Source organism: Peromyscus maniculatus, chromosome 20 (assembly GCF_049852395.1).
Source record: "Peromyscus maniculatus bairdii isolate BWxNUB_F1_BW_parent chromosome 20, HU_Pman_BW_mat_3.1, whole genome shotgun sequence".
NCBI lineage: Eukaryota > Metazoa > Chordata > Mammalia > Rodentia > Cricetidae > Peromyscus > Peromyscus maniculatus.
The window spans coordinates 45,296,075-45,321,234 of NC_134871.1; the positions used below are offsets into that span (position 1 = coordinate 45,296,075).

The window sequence follows — 25,160 nt, forward strand, 5'->3', positions numbered from 1 at the left end:
TCGTCCGCCCGCAGCACCGCAGCCGGAACCGCCGCCGCTGCCCGCGACAACCGCCCAGCCGCGCAGCCCGCCGGGAAGCCTAGGCCCGCCCTCACTGCTCAAAACTGCAATTCCCAATAGGCCCCGCGGCGCGGCGCCTCCGACGACCCGTAGCGGAACTCGTAGCGCAGAGCATGTCGGGAATTCCGGCCCGACTCCGACGTGACCCATTACAGCAGCTGTGACAACGTAGATGCAGCATGCCAGGCACTCCCTTGATCCTGAATCGAACGGCTCCAAGATTCAAACCCCTCTCAGCACTACTCATGTATGCGAGGGCTGCCCGCCCCCCCATACCCCGGCCCTTCTGTTCACGCCTGCGCAGTATGCCTAACACCCTTCTGGTCTCTGGTGCCTTGTCAACAGAGCAGCAGACAAGATATCCCACACAGGCCTGGGGCAAGGGACCAACTTGAAGACAGGGATTTCAGGGCCAGCAGTATCTGCACCTTTATGTACACTACAGCATGGGCTGGGCAGAGTGCCTGGTCCCAGGGACACCACTGTTAACACTCTACAAAACCCAGAGGAAGTAAGGGGTAAGTGCAAGTCCAGGCAATGAGGCCAAAGTCACGCAGAGAGGTCGCTGTTATCAAAACGCTCCTGGTCATACACTTCAGCCACCACCTTACGGCCAGCAAACCAGCGCCCATTCAGGGCCTGGATGGCCTTGTGAGTCTCTGAGGCCATGGAAAATTCCACAAAAATCTTGACGATGATCTCTGCATCCTCTTCCTCGCCCTGCTTTTCTTGGTAGATAATGACTCGGTTCACAGCACCAAATTTGCCACACTCTTCTGTCACCTCTCCCTCCAGGTCGTCGTCGATGTCCTTGGGGTCTACCATGTTGCGTAAAACCATGACTGTGGACTGTGAGAAAGGAGACTGAATGCCGTGGCCTGTCAAGCACACTCTACCCCCTCTCCCTGAGAGGCACCGGCACCGGCCCACCTACCTCCTGTTTTCTGAGCAGCTTCTGCATGACCATGTGCCGAGCACTGCTGCCTGAGATGCTCATGTGCTCCTGCTCACTCAGCATCTCTGGCCGCTCTGACTCAGGAAACAGCTCCTCCTCTTCCTTCTCCTTCTTGGGTTCCAACAGACCCAGTGTTGGCGGGCTGGCTAGGATGGGGTTCACCACTCCCACAGAGGGGATGGTGACAGGAATGGGAGGGCGGGCTGGGGTAACACCTGCAGCAAAACCAAGTTCAACAGTCACACATACACCCTCCCTGAGGAGCAGAGAGCTGGTTGGCTATGGCCAGCCTGCCCTGGGTTCAAGTCTTACACTGAAGTAAGTATGGGCTGGGGAGCTGAAGACAGAGCCTCGAGGTGAGGGGTAAAGAACGGTGGAGAGCCTGACCCACTCACACTCACCTGTGATGACTCCAGGGGCCTGGGCAGCCATGACAGCCTGGGGTAGAGCGCCTAAGGGCTGGGCCAGGGTCAGCGCTGGGGACACTAGTCCTGGTGTAGCTAAAGTACCCAGCACTGCTGCTCCAGCCACTGCTTCCTGCAACCAAAAGGCAACCACAGTCAGTTTCTAGTCTGGCTATCTCCACCCCCGAAGGATCAATGGGCCTGTCCACCCACTCACTGTCCACCCACTCACTGTCCACCCACGCCACTGCACCAGTTCGTACCTGAGCTGTAATCTTGGCTGTGGCTGCAGCTGCGGCTACAGCGGCAGCAGGCGGGAGACCTCCAGGCGTGGCAGGTGTTAGCAGGGGCATGGGGGGTGTGACGGCCTTGCCCACCCTCAAGTACTGGCCACCCAGATCAAAGAGGTTCATGGACGATACAGCATCCTGGGACGACTGGGCCTTCTCATATTCTGCAGGGCAGGATGAGCAGTGAGGAAGGCCGGCCCCAGTACCAGGGGGGCTCCCTCTTCTCCTTGGCTTTCCCCAAACTTACCAATAAAACCATAGCCTTTGTGCTTGCCGGTTGTGGGGTCCCGGGCCAGCGTACAAGACTTGATCTTGCCAAAGGCTTCAAACACACTCTTGATGTCATCATCGGAGAGGTCCTGATGTACAGAGGCCACGTAGATGCGGTTGAAAGCCCTAGCCTCCTCAGCCAGCTGGTCTATGATGGGCTGGGCCTGTCCTATGTTGCTGGGTCTGCCCACCTGAAAAGAGGTCAAGAACAAAGTCTACCATCAGCCTAGGCCTGTGGTGACTGCTTGTATGTATGTGAGTACACAAAGCACTCCCTGCATTCTCAGCTACAGGTCCAAGACCACACTCTCTTATTGTTACCTTAATGTTCCTGCCCCCAAGCATCACTGAGTTCATCTGCTCCAAAGCAAGCTGTGCAGCTTCTGGGACTTCATACTCCACGAAGGCAAAGCCCTAAAACACAGAGAGATGCTGTCAGGCCAGGAAAGCAGATAGGGGGGCAGGCTAGGGCACTGGGGTACCTCCTTACCTTGTGCTTCATGGTAACAGAATCCCAGGACATATCAATGCTCTTGATGGGGCCAAAGGGAGCAAAGGCCTGACGAATGGTGTCTTCCCCCAGCTCGTAGTAGATGGAACCCACATAGACTCGGCACATGATAGCCAGTGCCCGCTGACGCTGAGCTGCCATCTGCAGCAGGACAGAAGGAGAGAGCCACTGGCTTGTCAGGAAGGCAGGAGACTCAGCAGCCCTCTCCCGTCCTGGCCCACCCACCCAACTCTGCTGTGGGAAGGGCTCCCCACGCAGCAGTCAAGTGCAGGCTGGGCCCTTGCAGCCAGGGCTTAGGGGTCAGCAGGACCCCACCCCAAGTAAGGCCAGGCCCAACAGCAGGACATGGAAGTACCCAGCCCACCCAGGTCCCAGACAGACTGTGGCAGCAGAGCTGACAGGCGGTCAGAAGCTAAGGCTGAATGCCCTGTAACTCAGCCCACTTCTCCAGTCTGGGGGCCAGGTACCTGGGCTAGGCTGGGAGATCCTCCCACTAGTCCAGCCAAGTATTGGGACAGAAGAGGGAAGGAGGAGCTGTCCAAGCCAGAGACACCTACTGGCATGGAGGCCAGAAGAGAGGGTGGCAGAAGACAGGGCAGCCATTGCCCAGAAGAGATCCCAGGGAAGGAATTTGGGAGCCCAGACAGGGGCTCTCTGGAGAGAACAAGGAGCAAGCTGCTCATGCAGGGAACCATAGGTGAGGACTCAGTGTGCTCTACACTCTCCCATCCCAACACCTCCCACAAAAAAAGAGCTGCTTGGAGCACATGACTGTAGCCATAAGAGCTGGCCCAGGTAAGAGCATCACAAGGCAGCAGAGAACCCAATGAAGAAGCCTCAGGGATCCTTGGGACAGGGAAGCTGGCAGGACTAGCAGTGAGCTGGGCCACTGCAATGAAGGACCTCCCCATGCCCTGGGAAAGGCTCCTTCCAACACTTTATAGACATGCCAGGCAGGGGGCTCTAGAGCCACAGGGAGGGCCCCATGTGCCAGGCAGGGCCTTATCCTTAACACAGACATGGGCTCCTCTCACCCTAACAAAGGTCCCAGTGGCAAGAGACCAGTTGACTTCTTCAGACATTAGCAGGCCTAGAATAGCCCAGTCTCCCTAAGAGAGAGGACTAAAAGGTCCACCAACACAGGACTCACCCAGGTGGGGCCTATCTTTCCTCACATTAGGAGCTCCCTGAATTGGAGGTCATTCCCTCAAACTGGCTCCTGATAAGCCTCAGGCTCTTGCCCAGGTGAAGGGCCTCAAGGATAGAGCCACCCTTTCTCTAAGCCCCACACAGACATGAAGCCACATCTGTCCTTCAGGTCACAGTTGACAAGAGAGTATTAAGTCTCCCCTTCAAGGTGAGACTACTCAACTACAGGTCTCTCTGCCCACATCTCCCGGGACTCCTCAGAGGGTCAACAGCTCCCTTTCAGACAGGTGTTTCCCAGAGTAGACAGAGTATGTCTCAAATGTGAGGGCAACTCATCCAGGGATGGCCCTCCAAGTGGATGGATACCCCAGAGAAAGGGCCATGTCTTTCCCATAGGATCTCCCCAGGATAGGGCCTGGCCACTTCAACTTGCCTCTGGGCAAGGAAGAGCCATCTCCTTCCCAGACTCCTCTGCTTACTGCAGTCATGGCCACATGACCTCTACCCCTTGCTGAGAGCTAGGTCTGTGACCCAAGTTGTTATTTGCCCTTCCCTCTCTTGCTCACTCAGGCCCCCAGCCCCCACCCCATCCATCCATCCTCCCTCCAGAGTATGATGGGGCCACAGTTAGGACCCCTCTCTTATCAGGGGGCCTGACCCCAACCCAAGAGCCCGGGCAGCCTGGAGACTGTCGGAGCTGGAGGCCCACAGGTACATCCCCCACATGGGGTGGCAAGGCACAGATGAGCCTGGCATTGGCAGCTACCCTCCCTGGCTGGCTGCCGCGGCTGCCCTCCGCAGTTACCTGGCCGGTTAGTTTTAAGGTGGACCCTCAGAGCAGATGGAGGCCTCCCCAGGGGCGGTCCCGGGGTGAGTGCCCACACCACTGGCCCCACCATGCCTGGCGCTCTGCTGTGCTCGTCCAGAGCTGGCGGGCAGGGCCGGCCAGGGGAGCAAGGTCCCCAGCAGTGGGCTGCACTGCCCCCCTCTAGCCCTGACTAAGGACATGAGCCCCAGAAGAAGTGAGCATTTCTATTGACCGATTGCAAAGGTGAGAGAGGATCTCCAAAGCCCATTGTCACTGCTGCCATCTGAAAGACAGTAAAGACAGAGTTCAGTCTGTTGGAGCCGAGCAGTCTCCCGCTCTCGTCAACACCTCACGCGGACAGCAGCAAGGCGCGGAGTCCCCGCCCTGCCAGGGAGGCCCGCCTGCCTTCCCACACTGCTGGCCACTCTGGCTGGTCACTGGCACCTGCCCAGGGGGGCTTCAGAGCCCCAGGTGCCCCGCCCACAGCCTTTGCAGCAAGACCGGCGAGGGCAGAAGGAAGGGAGGAGAGGGATGGACAGAGCACAGTGAACAGCCAGTATGAACGTCTAAGGGCTGGACCTGGGGATGGGGAAGGCTCAAGGCCCAGGAACCTGTCAGCTTCACTCAGGCTTCTTCCCACAGATATCACAGCCTCCAGCCTAGAGTAGGGCCCAGTGGAGCATACCCTTAAACTGCCCCTTCGGCCGAGGGCCTCGGGGATAAAGGCCTGACCACAGGGGCAGGGAGGATCACAACCTACATGCTGCCACCATGGCTGTGCACAGCCTGGGTGTGGTAGAGACCCAGAGGCACCAGTGGTTAGACCAAGAAGGAGAACTGGGCGGAGCTACAGAGAAGGAGTGGGGAGGGGGTGGAGAAGGGCCTTATCAAGCAACAGGAGGAAAGGCCAGGCCACTCATGCCTCAGAGAGGACCCTGGTGGTCCAGAGAATGAATCTTGAGAGTCTGAGAGTGATAACACCTTCTGGGGGCAGTCGGCCACAGGCACAGGAGGAGGCAGAGAAGAGGAGGAGACGGTGGAGGTAATGGGGAGGGGCAGTGGAGGTTTCCTGGCCCAAGCTGGGCAGGAGGACCTCCAGCAGAGCCAGCCCCAAGATAGTGGCAGTGGCGTGCAGGAGGGTGGTGGGGCTCACCTGTAGGTTGGTGAGCTGCTGCTGCTGGTGCGCGATGGTCTGTTTCACTAGCACACTCTTGATGCTCTGCTCCATTGCGTATTTCTTGGCCTGCAAGAGATGGCAGTGAGGAGCACTGGGGAGCCCAGTCTGCAGGGGGGTGGCCTCCCTTACCAATCTTAGTTGAGCAGTTGTGCCCAAGAGGTGCACTCTCACCTTCTGGAGGGCCTCCTGCTGCTCGGGCGTCAGGGGAGGCAGCCCCAGCTTGGTGCCTGTGCTTTGCCCATTTTCCATCTTGATAGAATCTGCGCCCTGGAGTAGGAAACAGGGGAGTTGTTGAGCAGCAAACCCCAAATTTCTTATGTTCCAGAAACCCCACAGGCCCTCTATATCTCTAGACTCTTAAACCAAAGTAAAACAAGCCCCGGTACAAGCTACCTCCTGCCTGGTTAGGATGCAGGCCTTCCCTTCAGACACTGCTATCCCCATTTAGGTTCCCGTCACAGGCTTGACTCATGGGTAGGACATACTCAACCAGGCAGGTACCCTGTAGGGCCAGCAGTACAATGGCCTCCTCATGCAACTATCATAGGAGAGCAGTGTGCCTACTACCCCCTTGTTGACAATCTGACCCCAGAGTCTCTGTCCCAATAGCCAACCTCTGTTGTCCTCCAGAGCCAAGAGAGCAGAACCAGGATTGAAGATTCATCATTTACAGGCTACCTGGCACTCTAGCCTCTTGGTTCCCTCAACAGCCCTTTCGAGGGCCTCGGGCCACGCCGGAATAAGGCAAGGGCCTCCCTCCAATAATGCCCTTTGGGGCCCTCAAGACAGTCTTTCTACACAACTCCCCGAGAAGGTAAGTGTTTCTCCTTGGTTTATGAGCCCTCCAAGAGGCTCCATCCCATTTCGATTAACACTCCTGCATGGCATACATGTGTTCAGCACACCAAAAGCAAGGACCCTAGCCAAATGAATGTAAAACACATGGGACTGGCTAGGGAGGGCTTCACACTTGCTGCAGACATAATGAAATGCTACCAGAATTGTGTTTACATTATTATTCCTATCAATGCCATTTCCAAGTTGTTTGCAGGAAAGGGAAACAGCCATGTAAGCAGGGAAAGCCCAGTGTGTAAGGGACAGAGCCAGTCTACGTATCTAAGCAGTTCAAAATACCTCTGGTGAGACTTCTAGGCTTTCAGACACAGCCTTTGAGAGAAACAGCAGAGAAGGTGGCCCTCAGCATAGGAGTAACAGGCAAGGACTGAAGTACACAGGAGGCAGGTAGGGTCTGCCTGACTCAAAACCCATAAACCCCATCACGGATGCCAGAGTGCTGAGTTTCTGGTCAAAGGTCAAAAGGCAGGAAGCTTATAAGACCCCCCTGGGGGAGAGTCCCAAGACCCCAAAGTCTCTCAAGAGCTGGCAATGGATGGGACCAAGGCCTGCAGTCTGGCTCATACTAGATCTGTCCTCTGCCCTCTCAGCTGGCCCCAGACCTAGGAGGCTGTGACACTAGAGTAGGCTGTCACCATGGAAATAAAAGCCAGTTCTTCTCAGCCCCCTAGAAACTTTTCAATCTCTTCTTTGTCTTAGTGAACAAAAGACCCTTCTCTCACCAACAAATGGCATACTGGCCAGCCAGTCAGGACAGAGAGCTTTAGCCCCCACAACTTCCCAAGACCCAGGCTGCATACCAACATCTCTGCCTGCCCCCCCCCCCACACACACACACACACGCACACGCACACACCCAGTGCCTGGGAGGCCTAGTCAGAGGCCACCACACTACCTTGTTGAAACCTGTGGGACTCTGTGGAGGCGGGAATAAAGAACCTATCACCTAGTAACAACAGAGCCCAGCTTCACGTCTCAGAAGACTTACTCCCATGGGCCAGTGACTAGAGAAAAAAATCCATCCACACCCACCAATAAGCCCAGAGAAGCATGGGGGGGGGGAGTGTCCCTAAGACACGTGTGCTTTGATTTACATGTTGTTGTTTTACTTACATGAAAACAAAGAGCTAAAAATGGAAATCCCCATTTCTGGCTCTAGACACAACATTGCCCATTGCCACTCTGAAACGGGCCCCATCCTTCTGCACAATGCTAATGGCTCAAAGCCAGCACCACCGAGGGCTAGGCTGTAGTTATTCCCATCATCCCATCTCCTCCCCCTGCTGCCAGGCTTCAGCTAGATGGACTCTCATAGAAAAGAGGCGAAGAGAAGCCTGCTGAGGAGGGGGCAGGGCAAGGCAGAGGCTGCTCATTGGACTTCCCCGACCACATGTCCTGCTTGCCCCAGTCAGGTCTCTCTAGGCCCAAGGATGCATGGTCTGACGACGGAAAGGAAAAGAAGGTTATGGTTAATACCTGTGGAGGTTTCCATTTGTCTCCTGCTGCCACCACTGCCGCCGCTGCTGCTGCGGCTGCTGCCGCAGGCTCGGACCCCCCTCCTTGTTGGCCATTGACCTGCTGCAGGCAGGAAGGAAATGTCACAACAGTCATGTAGAAACCCATCATCCAGACCCTCTCCTCTTCCAAAGCTGCAGGCTGCCTTCCCCATCTAGAACAAGGGAGGCTGGGCAAGGGCTTAAGAAGGTCGGCTGAGGATGTCTTCCTTACCAGCACCAATCGCACCTTGTACTGCCCTTAGACCCTCTACCCTGCCAGCACATCTGCAGCCACCCAGGCTTCGGACATAAAGCAGAGCAGCAGCTGGAGCAAGCTGACAGTCTCCCGGGAAGGGACAAAAAGAAAAGGACAGAGAGCAAGCAGTGTTCCAGCCCAAGGCCAAGGAAAGCCACCCCTTTCTGCTGACAGACTGAGCCAGATTAGATGACAGGGTGACGAGCTGGCTGTATCCTCCTATCCTTCCCAAGGCAGCAGGAACACTGCTTCCATCAGACACTAACTACACATACTTGGGCCAGGCCTCTAAGCTCAACCTTTATTCCAGTAATTCCACAAGCTCTGGTTCAATCTAGGCTTCCTACTCCCAGCAGCCAAAGTACAAAGCTGTCCTAGGAGACAGCTGGGAACTTAGCTCTCTACACTGGGTAAGACCCACCCCAGAGGAAACATAGCACACTGTTGTCTAAAGGCAGCCCTTTAATATGCAGCTCTTAATATGCCCTAGTGGAGTAGCCCCTGCCACCCGACAGACCTTGATAGAAGTGGGCAATGTATAAGGAGTAGGATGTGATGGACAGGCCCTAAAATCCACCCCAACTTCTCAGAGATTGCAGTGTGAACAGAAGTCAGAATGTGCTTACACTACAGCTCAAGAACACGCTCCACAAGTATCAAAACACAGAGAGGACTGTGCCCATTCTTGGAGACAAAGCCAGAGGCTGGCCAACCTGGACAAAGGGGGTCTCTCAGGTCATCAGACTACTGAAGGGAGACAGCAGCACAGCCTGGATATTGCAAAGACTATGTGTGGCCGGCCCAGCACGTACCTGGAGCTGCTCCTGGTGCTACAAACACCAGTGCTGCGCTACTGCCTAGCTCAGCTCCACCGTGACTTAGAAATGCTATCCCAGAGTCAACTAAAGGAAAGGTGAGTCCCGTGGCACACACAGGCATCCACAACAGAAGCTGCTTCTTACCACCCACAGTGGAAGCATGCTTCAGGCATCAGCCAGACACCAGTGAGAAATGAGAATCTGGGGCACATGTATAACTTACTGCCTCTCCAAATTACTAGCCACCCAGGATCAGGGATAGTGCTGAAAGCAGCAGACAAAGCATATGAGCATTCCAGGGAAAGCTCACCTATGGACACTGGACAGGACTGGACAGGACAGGACAGGAAAGAAAGGGAAAGGAAAACCACCCAATTTAGCCCATTTACCATGGTGGAGAGTTCTCCAACAATCTAGAATTCTGTTCTAACCAGTCACCAGGAAAGCCTAGAGAAAACTATCATTTGTTATCCCGGCTAATCACTAATATGCATCTTAGCCCTTTGTCCCAGGTCTAAGACCTAACAGTCACAGGCTGTCACCTTGGGCAATGGAAACAGAGGCCTTGCAGTCACAGTGCTCCCCGACACCAGGCAGTGGTGCATCAAGAGAGGGGAAGCCCCCTGAGGGACAGTGCTGCGGAGGTCTCCAGTGCACAAGCCAAGCTCTGCCCTTCACCAGCTCAGAACAGTTAGTTACTTCCATTACAAAACACGTTAAATAACCTGAGGCAAATCACCTAAAATCTAGGCCTCAAGCTCCTCTCGTGCAGGGGCATGGCCTAGCTCTTAGGCAGCATCGAAGATTTACAGAACCATCTTCCATGAAGTCCCTTAGTCTCTGGGAAGTGAGCCACAGGTTCTAGCAGTTATTAGTACCATTGACAGCAGGGTCAGGCCCTAGAAGGGGACTGGCTGCAGGACGCTGTCTTCCATCTGTTCAGGTCCCTTCACTGGTGCAGTGCTGCTTCCTGGGTAGCCAGGCTTGTACTGAGCACTGTGGATGCAGCAAAACAAGGAAGAGAAAAAGACAACTCTAGGGGCCTCATAGTCAACTGAGGACAAAGACTATTCCAACTGCTTCAATGGTAAGACTTAACTGCCCATGTCCATCTCGAGCCCATCTCCACAATGACACTACCTGTCTGGCACCAAGCTGACCCCCCCCCCAGCTAACCTTTCAGTATTGCATGAATACTGGGGGTTACTCAGAGATGAGGCATCCACTCTCCTCCAGTGCTGTTCAAAGTATCTTATACTTTGTCCCCCTCTCTTCTATAATCCGACAGCCCCCTAAGGACAGTCGCCAAACACTCAACCATCTGGCTGTCTCTACACAAAGACCATTTGCTCCTGTAGCTTCAAGCAGCAGAGCATGATCTCTTAAAAAGTCAGCCAGGAGCCGGGGCCGTGGTGGCGCACGCCTTTAATCCCAGCACTCTGGGAGGCAGAGGCAGGTGGATCTCTGTGAGTTCAAGGCCAGCCTGGGCTACAGAGTGAGTTCCAGGAAAGGCACAAAGCTACACAGAGAAACCATGTCTTGAAAAACCAGAAAAAAAGAGTCACCCATGATGTGACTGGCACACACTATATCTATCCATCACAAGCTGTAGCAAGTGCCCCTTTCCAAGTGTGAGGGTGCAGCTCCCAGCTAGGGCCAAGCAATGGCAGCCTGGGTATACTACTTGACCCTACCAGTCCTGACTCCAGTCACCTGCTTAAGTGTTCTCAGACCTTGGCTCCATCCCTCTGGGTGAGGGTGGCAGTTAACAAAAGGCCGGGTTGCAGTGGGGTTAGGGCCGAGAGATAAGTGGTTCCTAAAGTAAGTGGGGGAGGAAGACCTGGGGCAGACACTCCCGGAATATTCCTGACTGGCCAGGGGACACGTTGAGCAGAGCAGGTCAAGGCTCGCCAGCACAAGACACGGGGTTTGCAAAGTCTTAGGATGCCCACAAGACCTGCGACCAAGGACGGCACTGACTGTCGGGTTCTCCAACAGAGCCAGGGACAGAATGACTGCTCGAAAGATGTGGGAGGATGTCCTTGCCCTCCCGCGTGGGGTAACAGAATCGGAAACCCGCTTCTCTGTGCACCACCGCGCAGAGCAAATGCCATGGGTCCGCCCCTTCCGCGCCCCCAACACGGGCGCAGTCGCGCAGGCCAGGAGCCGGGGTCACGGCTCCCTGGTGCCGCCGCCCGCCTAGATGACGGTCGTCCAGCCTCAACAGAGCGAGGACCGCCCCGCGGAGACTCAGCTGGGGGCGCCTGCAGCCAGCCCACCCCGCCCAGCTGCCGGAAACTGCATTTCTCCAGCCGGAAGCTACAGCCACAGCCGCGGCAGGCGCGCGCCCGCTCCGCCCCCGCCCCGCGTGCCGGAGGGCCACAAAAGGATCCGTGTGGGGCCCGATCAAGCCGCCGCGCACCCAGGGGCCCTCCGCGCCCTGGCCGGGCCCGCGACTCACTCCCACTAGCTGACGGCCATCCCCGGCAGCGAGAGATTCACTTACGAGAGCTATAGTCGCCGTCGCCATCTTGCGTCTGTCGCGGCCGCCGCGCGCGCCACAAGCCTTCGCTCCCTCCGCAGTCTCGCGCGATCTGGGCGCCGGACGCGGAAGTCTCGCGATAGACCTTTCCCTAGCTACGTGGACGGAGACCGGGACGTATTTCCGGGGCGGAGCAGGCAGTTAAAGCACCGGAGTAGGACTGAACGGAGCGGGGCGGAGAGGGGCGGCCGGGGCGGGGCGGGGCGGGGGCGGGGCGGGGCGGAAGTGTGGGAGTAGCATTCTTTTTGTTTTGTTTTGTTTTTTGTTTTTTTTGAGACAGGGTTTCTTTGTGTAACTTTGGTGCCTGTCCTGGATCTCGCTCTGTAGCCCAGGCTGACCTCGAACTCACCGAGATCCGCCTGCCTCTGCCTCCCGAGTGCTGGGATTAAAGGCGTGCGCCACTACCGCCGGGCAGGTAGCATTCTTGACTCAGTTCCACGTGCCCCTTTTACCAGCACCCTTATTTCACTTGAGTCCACTCGCAGAAAGCAGCTGAAAAGAGTGGCAGATTCCTCCTTGATTGTTCATAGACAGCTGAAACAAGAGACAAAAGGACTGATGCATCGTCTTTGTATTGTCCGTCTTCAAAGTCAGGACTCCGCATTTATTTGGAAACACCATCTCTTTCCTAGCGAGAGAGTAGCCTCCTTAAACGATGACATGCAGATGGACCCAAGAGATAATTTCCCCAGCCCATCCCTTGGATACAGTCCTGTGGGCATAATATGTACGCTGATCCCCAAGTTCTGAGCTATATTTAAATCTGTATGTTCATCCTTGCTCTGTGAGGAGGAGCTGTCCTGATATTTGTCTCGAGTTGCACCCAGTCCCAAGACCCTAAGGCTTGGCCTGCAAGACACCACATCTGTAAGCTCAGGCACCTTCGACTGCTCCCGTAGCCATTCTGTTTTCTACCCCTGAAAATTTTAGAGATCTCTAGCAAAATAAGGCAAAATATTTTCCTCTCCTTCCGAAGTCCCTTTCATACCATACGAGTGTGATTGATATATTGTGCACCCCAATAAACTTATCTGGGGGTCAGAGAATGGAACAGCCATAATATTAAACATAGAGGTTAGGCAGTGGTGGCACACGCCTTTAATCCTAGCATTCCAGAGGCAGATCTGCCTGGATCTCTGTGAGTTCAAGGCCACACTGGAAACAGCCAGGTGTGGTAACAAGAGCCTTTAATCCCAGGAAGTGATGGCAGGAAGAAGAAAGGTATGTAAGGCGTGAGGACCAGGAACAGAGCTGGTTAAGCTTTTAGGCTTTTGAGCAGCACAGTTCAGCTGAGAGGCATCCAGTCTGAGGAAACAGGATCAGCTGAGGAATTGGCAAGGTGAAGTGGCTGTGGCTTGTTCTGCTTCTCTGATCTTCCAGTGTTCACCCCAATATCTAGCTCCTGGGTTTGTTTTTTATTAATAAGACCTTCTAAGATTCCTGCTACACAGGAGCTATATGGAAAACAAAGCTTCAGAGGACAGAGAAGTGAAATGCTTTGGAGAGGGTGGGCGCTGCTGCTTCAGCAGTCTGGTTTTTAATGGTTGTGTCTGGAATTTTCTGGAAAAGCGCAAATAGGGAAAAACAAAAACGTAGTTGTCTCAAGACCTCTGCTCCTACTACATGGTGCTAGAAGGTCTGGCTCTGCCAACAGTGGCTGCAAATTAGTTCCACTCTGGAAAAGAAGCATTGAGAGCCGGCTTAGCATCTCATTCTTAAGCATAGCCAGCCAGCCAGCCCAGAATCGCCAAGCAAAAGAGGATGAGGAAATAAGACAGAAGGAACCGAAGCAATAAAGGAAGCAGAAGAATAAGACTGAAAACTGAGAAAGCAATATCACCAAAGATTTAAAAAAAAGAAAAAAGAACATAAAGATCACCCAATGAGATTTCTTAAAAGAAAAAAAAAAAATTCGGCCAGGCGGTGTGGCATGCCTTTAATCCCAGCACTCTGGAGGCAGAGGCATGGGGATCTCTGAGTTCCAGGCCAGCGTGATCTACAGAGTGAGTTCCAGGACAGCCAGGGCTGTTACAAAGAGAAACCCTGTCAAAACCACCCCCTCCCCAATAAAAAGATTGAAAAGAGCCCAATGGTGTGGTGGGCACACACTTTAATCCCAGTACTCAGGAGGCAGAGACAGGTGGATCTCTGATACAGTGCTGGGATCAAAGGCAGGCCATCCCAAGTGCTAGGATCAAAGGTGTGAGCCACCGTCTGCAGCTCTGAATTTCTTTTAGACTGATTCAATCTTGTGTAGCCCAGGGTGGACTTGAGCTCCTGATCTTCCTGCTTCCTGTTCCCAAATGCTGGGATTAAAGGTGTGTGCCACCACTGCCTGGCCTCTATGGTTAACTAGTGGCTATCTCTGCCCTCTGATCTCCAGGCAAGCTTTATTTGTCAGAACACAAACAAAATATCATATAACACACTCTTACACATACAATAAAATAAATACATCTTTTTTAAAAAGGAAAAAATTTAAGACAGTCACATACAGACAGATAAGGGACATGGGGTGGAGATTTGATCAATATCAAGGGAAGAGCTTCAGTGAATTTTTTTTTTTTTTTTTTTTAGTTTTTCGAGACAAGGTATGTCTGTGTAGTTTTGGAGCCTGTCCTGGATCTCCCTCTGTAGACCAGGCTGGCTTCGAACTCACAGAGATCCTCCTGGTTCTGTCTCCTGAGTGCTGGGATTAAAGGCATGTGCCACCACCACCCGGCTCACTGTGATCTTAGATTTCTAGCTTTGGGCTTTGAGAAAATTAATTTCTGCTGTTCAAGTCACCAGGTCCAGGTCTGTGGTATCTGTTATGACAGTTCAAATAAACAATATAATAACTGCTCTCTCTTAATGAGAAGGAAAAGCCAGGTGGTGGTGATGCAGGCCTTTAATCCCAGCCCTCGAGAGGCAGAGGCAGGAGGATCTCTGTGAGTTCCAGGACAGCCAGGGATACACAGAGAAACCCTGTCTCGAAAAACAAATCTGAAAACGAGCAAGTTCATAGATTGAAAAATAAAATTCAGCTGTATGTGAATGGCAAATACCTTTGATCCCAACACTCAAAGCAGGGGCAAGGCGGATCTCTATGAGTTGGAAGCCATCCTGGTCTACCTTTCCAAGTAGTTTAGTTCCAAGCAAGCTCTAAGACAGCCAGATATAAAGAGATCCTATCTTAGAAAAAAAAAAAAAAAGCCAGCTGGTGGTGGCACCCACCTTTAGTGCCAGCACTCAAGAGGCAGAGACAGGTGGATCTCTGTGAGTTTGAGGCCAGCCTGGTGTACAGAGCGAGTTCCAGGACAGCCAGGGCTGTTACACAGAGAAACCCTGTCTCGAAAAACCAAAAAAAAAAAAAAAAGAAAGAAAGAAAGAAATTGAAAAGTACCAGAAAACAGAAACTGTAATAATCACATTGGTCAATATTCCCCAAGATTTAGAACAAGATGGGCTTACCAGCCCATGAAAATGGAGGCCAACACCCCTCCACCCAATCCCCACCCCGCACCCAGGGTGTTGAGTGGGCTGGGTCTTACCACCACCACCAGGGGGAACCCCAGGCACCACCCTCTGGTGGCAGCTTCCATTGATAGTAATGTACAACACTTTCCAAAAAGATCTTTGGCAAGCTGCTAAAAACTTAAAACTTATTGAGATGTTGAGACCGTCTTTTTTAAAAGAACTAGCCAAGGCTAGACTGCATGGTAACAGCATTTGGCTGCTTTAGATACCTTGTGAGTCAAGGAAGAGTCAAGGATTTTTATCAAAAGCAGCTTCTGAATGCCTGTCACAGCGTGGCCCAGAACACGGTTGCCCCCTACTCTGATTCTCCTGTCCCTGATTTATTGTCACTCCGAAGGACCTGTATCCATTCCTAAAGGGGTGGTACAGCCTGTAAACACCAGTGTTTCAGTGTTAGCTGTTTGTTTGTTTGTTTGTTTGTTTGTTTGTTTTTTCCAAACAGGGTTTCTCTGTGTGTCCCTGGCTGTCCTCGAACTCTTATCTGTAGACCAGGCTGGCCTCCAACTCAGAGATCCTCCTGCCTCTGCTTTCCAAGTGCTGGGATTTTAAAGGTGTGTGCAACCATCGCCCAGCTTGGACCAGGTTCTTAGAGTTGCCGATAGGCAATATCCCCCTCTGAGTCCTGCTCATGTAAAACATCTGAACCCCAGGATTTCACAGAGTTGTTTTTGAAAATAAGTCTTGTCTCCCTGCTCTACCAGAGGCCACCCTGGCAGCCAGAAGTCCAGATCAGTGCCTGTTCCAAGTGTCATCAGAGAGGCCTCCCTTAGCAACTGATAGAAGCAGATGCAGAGACCCACAGACAAACAAACATTAGGCAGAGAGAGAGAGCCCAAGTTGGAGATCTCCATCAGGTTCCTCCCTTTGGAACTTGGGAAACCCCTGAGGAAGAGGGGGAAGAATTGTAGGAGCCGGAGGAGGTGGAGAACACGAGGAGAACATGGTCCCCAGAATCAACTAAGCAGGGCTCCTAAGGGCTCACAGAGACCGGATCAGGGCTCACAGAGACCGGATCAATCAAGGCTCACAGAGACCGGATCAGGGCTCACAGAGACCGGATCAATCAAGGCTCACAGAGACCGGATCAATCAGGGCTCACAGAGACCGAAGCGGCCCGCACAGAACCTGCATAGGTCTGTGCTAGGTTCTCTGCATGTATGTTATGGTTGTTAGCTTGGTGTTTTTGTGGGACTCCTAGCAATAGGAATGGGGTGTCTGACTCTTTTGCCTGTTCTTGGTACCTTTTTTCTCTTACTGGATTGCCTCGCCTAGCCCCGATATGACGGTTTGTGCCTAGTCTTATATCTTGTTATGCAGTGTTCAGAAGATATCCCCGAGAAGCCTGCTCTTTTCTGAAGGGAAACAGAGGAACAGTGGATCTGGGGGACTGGGGAGGCTGGACGGAAGGGAGAGGAAAACTGCAGTTGAGATGTGTTAAAAACAAAAAAATAAGAAAATAAAAAAAGTCTTCACTTCTGCCTTTGAGCCCTCTCATGTAAGTGTATACACATAAACACATGATAAATAAATGTAGAACAATAGAAAATACAAATGTACATCTCAATAATTTATCTAGGAAATAGAGAAGTCAATAAACAATTTACTAAAATGTCATTTTTCCCTCCTCCTCCCCCTCATCCCTCTCCTCCTCTTCTTCTTCCAATGGTGAGTTTCTGATAATTTCCAAAACAGCAGGCAAAGACAGGAGAGACAGAAGAGCTCTTACACAAAGGTCAGAATTCAGAAGCATGGCAATTCCTGGAACTAGAAGAATGTACGTAACCTGACACCCTGCGTCCTGAGCAGAAAGGGTTTTCAGCTAAGCAAACTTCTTGTACCTCGGTACATTTTCAGTCATGTAGAAGATTAGAATAAGGACACACAGGCAAAGATTCCATAATTTCCCATGTGTTTTTCTGGGGCACTTTGAAGGATGTACCTTTTCAGGGTGGGGAGGGGGGTAAAATAAAGGAAGAGGAATGCATGGGACCCAGAGAAAAGAAAACAGCATGCAGTAGAATCCTGGTGCAGGACGACACATGCCAGCAACTGAGCCACCATGCAGAACAAGCAGCCTGAGGCACCAGGCCCTCACAGTGGAGAGCCAGTAAAGGAGGAATAGTGGTCAGTTGTACTTCGTCCTAAATATTGAGAGAGGACCCCCATGATGACTTAATGGCAGACACATACAGAAAACTAAGGAGGAGAGATGGTGAGGGGCTTTCCAGGCATGGGGGCTTGCCACCAAGCCTGATAATCGGGGTTCAGTCCCTTGAACCCACATGGTGGGAAGAAAGCAAGCACCCACAGATTGCCCTCTGACCTCCTTCTGTGATATGGCACACACACACACACACACACACACACACACACACACACACACACGACACCAAAATGAATGTTTTCTAAAAACTAAGCAAAAAAGAAAATTATTAACTTCAGAGAAAACAAAAAGTTGTGCAAGAAACAAAATACAACCTAGGACACCTTGTTCCTTGCGGAGACCTACACTACAAAATTCAGACAGCTGTGATGCCCATCAAACTTGGATGATGCTGGGGTGGGCAGAGGGTGGGCAGGTGATGAGCCCTACAAGTTGCCATGTGGGCACACCTAACATATGAAAAAAACCAAAAAACAGAACCAAAAGCATGCTTGTGGCCTGGCATGGTGGTACACAGCTTTAATGCCACCACTGGGGAGTCTGAGACAGGCAGATCTCTGTGAGTTTGAGGCAGGCCTGGTCTACGGCGTGAGTTCCAGGCTGAGGCTAAGAGACTGGAATTCGTGGAAAATCAGGGTAGACAACTATATTCGTTATTTACTATTGACACTGCCCCCCAACAACTCTACTTCTAAAACAATATGCAGTAAGGCATGATGGCTCACACCTATAAACCCAGCAGAGGCCCGGTCTGGATACTGAGCTCCAGGCAAGCCGGGCTACGTGGCAACACAGTATCTTATCTCTAAAGATAAGCTGAACAGAGACAAGATAAAGCACAGCACTGATGCTTTCAAGTTCAGTTTAATCACTTGTACAATCTGTTATGGATTTTCCAAATAAGCTATGTCAGACCATGCATAATCAAGTGTTCATTCACTTTATTAAGTGTCCCATGACAAATAGGCTTTATTTTAGGTTTAGGTTTTGGTTAAGATGATATGGTAGGCAACACAACACGCCCCCACCCCTGCCTGTGCCCACGCCCATTCTCCAAGCACCAAAACCCGGGATGACTAGTCTCCATGAAAAAGGTACTCTGCAGGTGTGATCCATCTACAGGCCCTGAGAGGGACGGCATTCTAGATTATCTAGGTGGGTCCAACCTACTCACAAAAGGCCCCAACCTTCCAGGCAGTGGGAAACCAGACACCTAGTCCATGAGAGAGGTTTCAACCTGACGCTGCTGGTCTTGCAGGTGGAAGGAGAATTAAGAAAAGTTGGTGGCTTCTAGAAGCTGAGAAGGGCTCTTAGTTGGCGGCTGTAAAAAAGTAGGAATTTCTGCCTTACCACGGCAGGAGAGTGAATTCCTGCCAATAGCGTGAAGGAGCAGGAGGTGAGCCCCCCCCCACCCAACCCCCCCCCCCCACTTCCCAGAAAGGAACTTAGCCACTGATGCCCGGGTTTTAATCTAGTGAGAGCCGGTATCAAACTTCTGATGTACAGAACTGTGTTTGCGTTGTCCCAAGCCACTACTTTTGGCATGAGTGTGACAGCAGCAATGTGGAACTATTTATAACACAGTAGTGAGCTTTCTTGGTTTCACATACAAAGAAGTGTTTAAAAAGGAACTTGAAGGCATAAAATGTATACATACGTTTAAAAACATTTTTAAGACTTTAAATTTGAAGTTGGAAGACAGGCAGTTCAAGAACCAAGAAATCAGGGTGGTTGTGAGGGGCAGTATCTATCAGGACTTTGAAACGCGTAAGATTGAGATAAGTTGGGTTGGGGAGAAAGAGGGAGCCAGGAGCCCACAGCCTCTGAGCTCTGACACACAACTTCCCCAGGGAGGAGGTGCAGAGGACACCTGACCTCTGAGCCCTCAGGAATGAAGACCAGAAAGACCCTGCTGGAGGACTTTGGGGAGGACACAGGTCCTGGTCTCAAGTTTGTGGAAGATCGGAGAGAGGACTCAGGGCAGGTCTGCACGGGATTGGGACTGGTCTGGGTGGGGCCAGCGAGTTTGCCGGCCATGGGTCCAACTCTTCTAAGCTCCCTAACCTCTGATGCTCCAACCAGGTCTAGTCCGCCTCATGCCCAATTTTGTGTCCGACACCTGAAGGAGCTCTATTACTTTTGAGTTCGGCCTCCTCCCCTGGGTTTCTCTGTCACCTGAAGGCATGGTTGTTGTCCAATAACAGATGGAGTAGTTCCCCTAAATGACCTGTATCCTCTACTCCCATCCAGGCTTGGGGCTCCATCACCACCCCCGGGACCCTGACTGCTGCAGAAAGCTGGGGGTGGGGTGGGGCGGTGTCTTCACTAGCAGGGCCTGTGTTCATTGGCTCCAGGGAACACAGGCAGAAGGCAGCTCTGAGCAGTATGGGGCTCTTTGCCGAGTGGACAACCCTGAACCCTGGTATCCCTGCTGGGCTGCCAGGCCTGGGAAGGTCAAGCCTGTGTCCCACGGTACTTGAGAAAGGTGGTCTCCAGGAAGGCTGCTAGTTTTGTCCGGTCGTCCTGCAGTGGATGGGTAGGGAGGCATGGGAGTACTGGGCAGTTCGGCCCACCCCTGCACCCTTCCAAACCTGCTGTATACCCGCCTACCTCGTGCAAGAAGCCATAGTGCACTAGTTCAGCGGCGAGGTCCTGGGCACTGTCGGCTGAAGAGAGGACATAGGACAAATGAGTTGTGGCACCGGCCAGAGCCTGCGTGAGTCCCAGTGCACCACCGGGTCCCCCCTATCAGCCTACTTGGGAGCAGGTCATAGGTCAGCTGCCTATGTAGCCGGTCCTCCAGCACCAAAAGCAGAGTGAGCTGTGGATGAGATGGCGTGGTCAGGGTGGAGCCAGCATTGACACCTCCCCATCTCTCTCCCCTCGCCCCGCCCAGGGCCCTTGCTCACGTGCCACCGGGCCTTGTCCTCACTTCTCTCCAGGTTGCACTGCATCTGGACCACCTGAGGGCAGGGAAGCCGTATGAGCCACAGTGTGCACAGCTTAGAGGCGTTCAGTCATAATCCCACAGATGGTAGCTTCGCCCCATTGGCTCCTCAGCCAAGCACATACACCAAATGTCTGAGGAGCCTAGCAAAGGAGCCCAGAAGGATCGGCAGAGACCCCCCCAAATGATAAATCTCTCCAAGGGAAGTCCAGAAAGCTCATCTCACTGCACCAGCACTGAGGTGTTAGAGAGACAGAGAGGGAGAGAGAGAGAGAGAGAGAGAGAGAGAGAGAGAGAGAGAGAGAGAGAGAGAGAGAGAGAACTGCTGTGTCCCAGGATGTGACTGTACAGAAAAGCAAAAGCAAGGTGAGCAGGCCAGGAGGCTGGGGCTCCCTGGGCAGCCAGGATCCAGGACACTTTGACTACTGGCCTTTGAACTTAAACTTAGGTGCACTGTGGAAGGAAGGAAGGAAGGAAGGAGGGAGGGAGGGAGGGAGGGAGGGAGGGAGGGAGGGAGGGTGATGGCTCTGGATCCAGGTGAGGAATGGAGGTGTCCAAAGCCTCTGGGACGGGGCGTGCAACAGGATGGGGGAAAAGGGCTGCAAAAGCCAGACGGGAGCCTCTGGGGGGACATGGGTGTCTCAGTGTGATTACGGCTTCCACCAAGGGGTCAGCTTGGGTTTGGTCTCTGGCAGCCTGGAGGAGAACTGGCGTGGGGGAAGACAGGCGCCCAGGGAAAGGCACCCATTGTGTGGCTGTGGACAATTCTGAGAGGCAGGACAGGGCAGCAGGAGCTGGGGCTCACCTTCCTGGTCTCCGAGTCAAAGGGTTCTGGCGTCGGGGTTTTGGCCTTCTGGGCCTCCTCCGGGGGCGGGGCTAACACACGGGGAAGTCCCAGGGGCCGGGCAGCCGCGAAGTTCATCAGTGGATAGATCCCATTCCTAGAGGTATACCAGCGGATAACTGGGGGCTCAGGCCTGACAGCGCTCGTCCTCAGTCTCACGCCGGCTCTCACCTGACATCCTCTAGGAATTTGTCCAGCTCCAAGAAGGAGACCTCCGAGTACCTAGAATAGGGTGGGAGGGAGGAACATGGGGGATGTCAGGCCAAAGGCTAGCCAGGCAGCTAGCAAGGGGGGGGGGCTCATGTGGTCACTGCTCACCGCCATTGCATTGGGGGTCCATGAGGCTGGGGCATCTCAGCCAAGACTGCGTGGAGGTCCATTGCCTTGGTCTTTTCTTCTACCACATTTTCAGGCATGAGGTCTGCGAACCATAAGAACGTTCAGGGAGGTGGACCCAAGCCAAGGGTCCTGCAAAGACCCTTCTATGTTCTGACCCCAGGTTCCCGGCCCACCCCAGCGCTTCTGCCCCTCACACTGGTGCTGGATGAAGCAATGAGCTGCCAGCAGCTTCAGCGAGTGCACCTCAAAGAGCACTCGGTGGAAGAGAAGGTTGTGGGCGGAGGGTCGGCGGGCAGGGTCCCGGGCCAGGCAGGAGAGGATGAATTCCTAGGTGGTAGAGAGGAAAGGCAGGTGGGTGGAAAACTCTCGCTCTCGAGGGGGTCCCTGAAGACCCTAGACCCCTCGGGTCCAATCACCACATCCTCCCTCCCCCGTGATGCTGCAAGAGCCTTCCTGTATGAATGCACAGAAGAGAAGGCATCCCATTAGCAGCTCAGCATCTGATGCTGCAAACTTGAGGACAGCCCTGGGCCCCAGACACCCACACGCTCCACTTCCATTCACCCTTGTGAACTTTGTGAGCTCCCAGAAGTCTTTTTTCCCAGGTAGGCCTCAGAGCAGCAGCTGGTAGACCTTCAGATGCACTGACTGATCAGGCTATACCTCTAGCCTGCCTAAAGCACTTTAAGGGCAAGCTGAGGCACCTGCAGCCAGCCCCAGAGGGGCAAGGTAAGCTGCTCACCCGCATGTTGGGGTCACTCAGTGAGTGCCTGGCTCGAGCAATAGCCTCTTCTGTGACCCGGGTATCCCCATTGGCTTGGATCTCCAGTACAGCCATCTGGGTACAGGGACAGATTGGACATGGTGAGATGGGGTGGAGCCCAGAGGAGAAGAGGCTAGGCAGAGAGCGGAGGGTACCTCCAGTGCACACATCCCAAAGGAGAAGATGTCCACTGCAGTCCCATCGTTGACTTCTGAAATGGGAAGAACAAGGCAGGGCTGGTCAGTCGGATGTGCCAGCAGGTCAGGTGCCCTAGAGCCCCTTAAGGACTCACCGCCGTACTCTGGTGGGAAAAAGTGCAGGTTTCGAAGTTCCTCCCGCTCAGCGCGGATGGGGCTCCGTAGATCATCAGGAAGTGCTAAGGGAGAGCGTGGGGCTGAGCAGACCAGTTTCTCCATGGTCCCCACACCCCAGAGGCCCCACGCACCATTGGAGAAGATGCGGTACCACACTGCAATGGCCAACGCGGAGAGAAAAAGCAGGCGTCAGCAGGCTGGCACACTGGGCAGTCTCTGCCCTGGGCTCCCGCAGGTTCCCCAACCCGGCCCCCTGTCCCGCCCCGCCTCGCCAGCACCGGAGCCGATCTTGATGAGGCCATTGTGCTGAATGAAGATGGTGTCACTGGTCAGGTTCCCGTGGATGATGGGGGGACTGCAGGCGTGCAAAAAACTGCAAGCATAGAGGGAGGGAGGCAGGAAGAACCGGGTCAGAGGGTACCGGAAAGGTGCGGGGCAGGGGGCAAGCGCGTGGGCAAGCCCAGGTCCTCACCTGAGTGCCGACAGGATCTGCGTACACCAGCGCTTCCAGGCCTGGCAGCGGACGCACGATTCCGTCGGGTGGGCACCAAAAGGCTGCTGAGCCTGCGGAGCCCGCCCGCTACCCCGCTCCTGTCCCGCGGCCACTCCGAGTCCCCCCCGCCCCACTACTGTCCCTAAGTTTTTGCCGGACTCCCTTCAGTCCCTAGCCCACTCCCCATACCCGGGCGTTCATGGCCTTGTGGTTCTTCTTGGTCTTTTTGAGGAACTGCTTGAGGCTGCCAGACGACACGTATTCTGTGATGAAGATGACCTGCGGGCAGGCGGGCTCCGCCGTTGCGGGTGGGTCCCCATGCTGCCCCACCCAGCCTGTGGCTTCACTCCGCCCTACACCCGCCCCTAGCTCACCCTCGCGCGGGCCTCAGAGGCATCCAGCCAATACTTGTGCAGCTTGACGATGTTGGGGTGGTCCACCAGCGCCAGCTGCTCAAACATGGTCTGGATCTTCTCCTAGGGAAGGAGGATGGTCGTGGGGGGGCAATCATGACATGGAGCAAAGGGGGTATGGACAGGCCTCACCTCATGGGCCGAAAAGGCCTTCCTATCCCCGAAGTGGAGTTCGTTCCACACCACTTCTACCCCCTCCTCCGTGTCCATGGCCAGAAAGGTGCTCTGGATCCCCGGCATGTTCCCTTGGTTCACCTGGGTGGGAAGGATGTGTGTCTTGGTACGAATAGAGCCAGGGTGTGGACGTGGTCCCTGTCACAACCTTCCCCCAACCATGAATGTGCTGCCAGCTCTGCCCAGCTCAGTGTGAGAGCTGGGGGTGCTGAGGCTGGGGATCTACCCCCTAGAAGGATAGGGGTCGTGTCCAGGGGTGGACCAGGATGTGAAGCAGGTTTTAGAGGCTAGGGACGATCCCCAGAGGGGTAGCGGGGGGGTCCAAGAGGCACGTGGAGGTGGTCCCAGGATGACACCGGTGTTCAAGAAACGGGGGTTTCTCACCAGGGCGTCAGGGGAGACCGTCAGGCTGCCCGGGCACCACGGGCCCCGTGGCCTCCAGCCTTAGGCTACGGGACGGCAGCGTCACCCGCACCCGTGCCCACCTGCTCCCGCCGCTTCTGCCAGCGGCCACACGGGCTCTCCTCCAGGATGTCGCTCTCGTCCTCGCTCTCGTCCTCCCGCTCCCGCTCGCGCTCCCGGCCTCGCCTCGGCGCCGGCTCCGGGGCCGCCATGGCTCGGCGGGCCCAGGCCGCCGCCCTCCGCGCAAGCCGTCGCTCCGCTCCCGCCCGCCCTGGCCCAGAGCCCGGCAGCCCAACCTGGAGCCCAGCGAAGCAGCCGCCGCGAGCCCTCCTCGGCTCCGGGAAATTGGGAGGTGCGGGCTCGCAGCGGACCCGAGGGAGGAGCTGCCCCGCCCCTCCGGAGCCGCCTCTGCGGGCCGGTGCTGGAGAGTAGCTCGACCGAGGGCGGCAGAGCCCCGCCCCGGACACGCCTCGTCCACCCAGACCACGCCTGCTCCCCCCAAAAGCTCCGCCCCGGAGAGACGCGCCCCTCAAAGGCACCGCCCATTCCTGCGGAGGCCTCTCCTAGGCTATCCTAGGAGCTGTGCTCTCCGTGCGCAGCACGCCGCCGTGGCTGGCCTCCTCGGGAACCACTCTGGTTAACCCTCGGAGCCAGTTCTTTTTGCACTGCATCCTATCACATATGTCCTGAACTCGGCCCAATGGAGAGGGTCCGAGAGCCTGGATGGGGCAGCAAGGGTCAAGGGCATTTGGGGGCAGGCACTTCAGTGGCTGGAGGCCGTAAGGTTTCAGAAGTGGGACCAGCTCTCCCCTCCGGTAGCCAAGGGAACACAAGGAGAGCACCACTAGAGGTGGCGGATGAATGCACCAGCAAACTGACAGGATGCACTTTAAATCCTGACCACCTGTCTCTCCCTGTCCCAGAATTCCGTGCTTCCCTTTCAGTGAATAAGCCCACTTTGCATAATGGCAAGTTTCTTCCCCCGCCCCCATGTGACCCTCTCCTTTCCACTGTGGGCTCCCTTGAAGCAGTGGAACCACGAAGACGGAGCACGTCTCACCTGCCACTTCCAGCAGAATTCCCGAAAAACCTTTATCCACCCTCACTCTCACACTTGCCCTCCTAGCTATATAGAGACCATAACCTGCCGTCCGGAAGTAAACACCAGCTGGGCGCTGACCAGCTCTGCTCCCTCTG

General features: G+C 54.4%; 2 protein-coding genes across 10 annotated transcripts; both read right to left on the reverse strand.

Moving 5' to 3' along the window:
- Window positions 1-464: 464 nt before the first annotated feature.
- Puf60 (poly(U) binding splicing factor 60) lies at window positions 465-11,692 on the reverse strand. 8 transcript variants are annotated; one of them, XM_076556155.1, is made up of 13 exons: window positions 11,556-11,628; window positions 9,928-10,045; window positions 7,956-8,057; window positions 5,796-5,891; window positions 5,601-5,690; window positions 4,680-4,730; window positions 2,470-2,631; window positions 2,301-2,393; window positions 1,957-2,170; window positions 1,683-1,873; window positions 1,417-1,552; window positions 995-1,230; window positions 465-909 (listed from the first exon to the last, which is right to left on the reverse strand). In XM_076556155.1, the coding sequence occupies exons 2-13, from the start codon at window positions 9,928-9,930 to the stop codon at window positions 610-612; spliced, it is 1,674 nt and encodes a 557-aa protein (XP_076412270.1). In that variant the 5' UTR covers window positions 9,931-10,045; window positions 11,556-11,628; the 3' UTR covers window positions 465-609. The 8 variants fall into 8 exon arrangements, with proteins under 8 accessions (XP_076412270.1, XP_076412271.1, XP_006989365.1 ...); XM_076556156.1 differs by having other exon boundaries at window positions 9,789-10,045; window positions 11,556-11,611; XM_006989303.3 differs by lacking the exon at window positions 9,928-10,045 and having other exon boundaries at window positions 11,556-11,692.
- Window positions 11,693-18,122: 6,430 nt separating this feature from the next.
- Nrbp2 (nuclear receptor binding protein 2) lies at window positions 18,123-24,388 on the reverse strand. 2 transcript variants are annotated; one of them, XM_006989312.4, is made up of 18 exons: window positions 24,047-24,388; window positions 23,520-23,642; window positions 23,349-23,450; window positions 23,164-23,253; window positions 22,954-22,994; window positions 22,760-22,854; window positions 22,613-22,636; window positions 22,460-22,543; window positions 22,323-22,378; window positions 22,147-22,242; window positions 21,599-21,731; window positions 21,384-21,486; window positions 21,237-21,287; window positions 21,027-21,162; window positions 20,184-20,237; window positions 20,032-20,095; window positions 19,885-19,940; window positions 18,123-19,797 (listed from the first exon to the last, which is right to left on the reverse strand). In XM_006989312.4, the coding sequence occupies exons 1-18, from the start codon at window positions 24,173-24,175 to the stop codon at window positions 19,729-19,731; spliced, it is 1,506 nt and encodes a 501-aa protein (XP_006989374.1). In that variant the 5' UTR covers window positions 24,176-24,388; the 3' UTR covers window positions 18,123-19,728. The 2 variants fall into 2 exon arrangements, with proteins under 2 accessions (XP_006989374.1, XP_042120634.1); XM_042264700.2 differs by lacking the exon at window positions 24,047-24,388 and having other exon boundaries at window positions 23,164-23,218.
- Window positions 24,389-25,160: the final 772 nt, after the last annotated feature.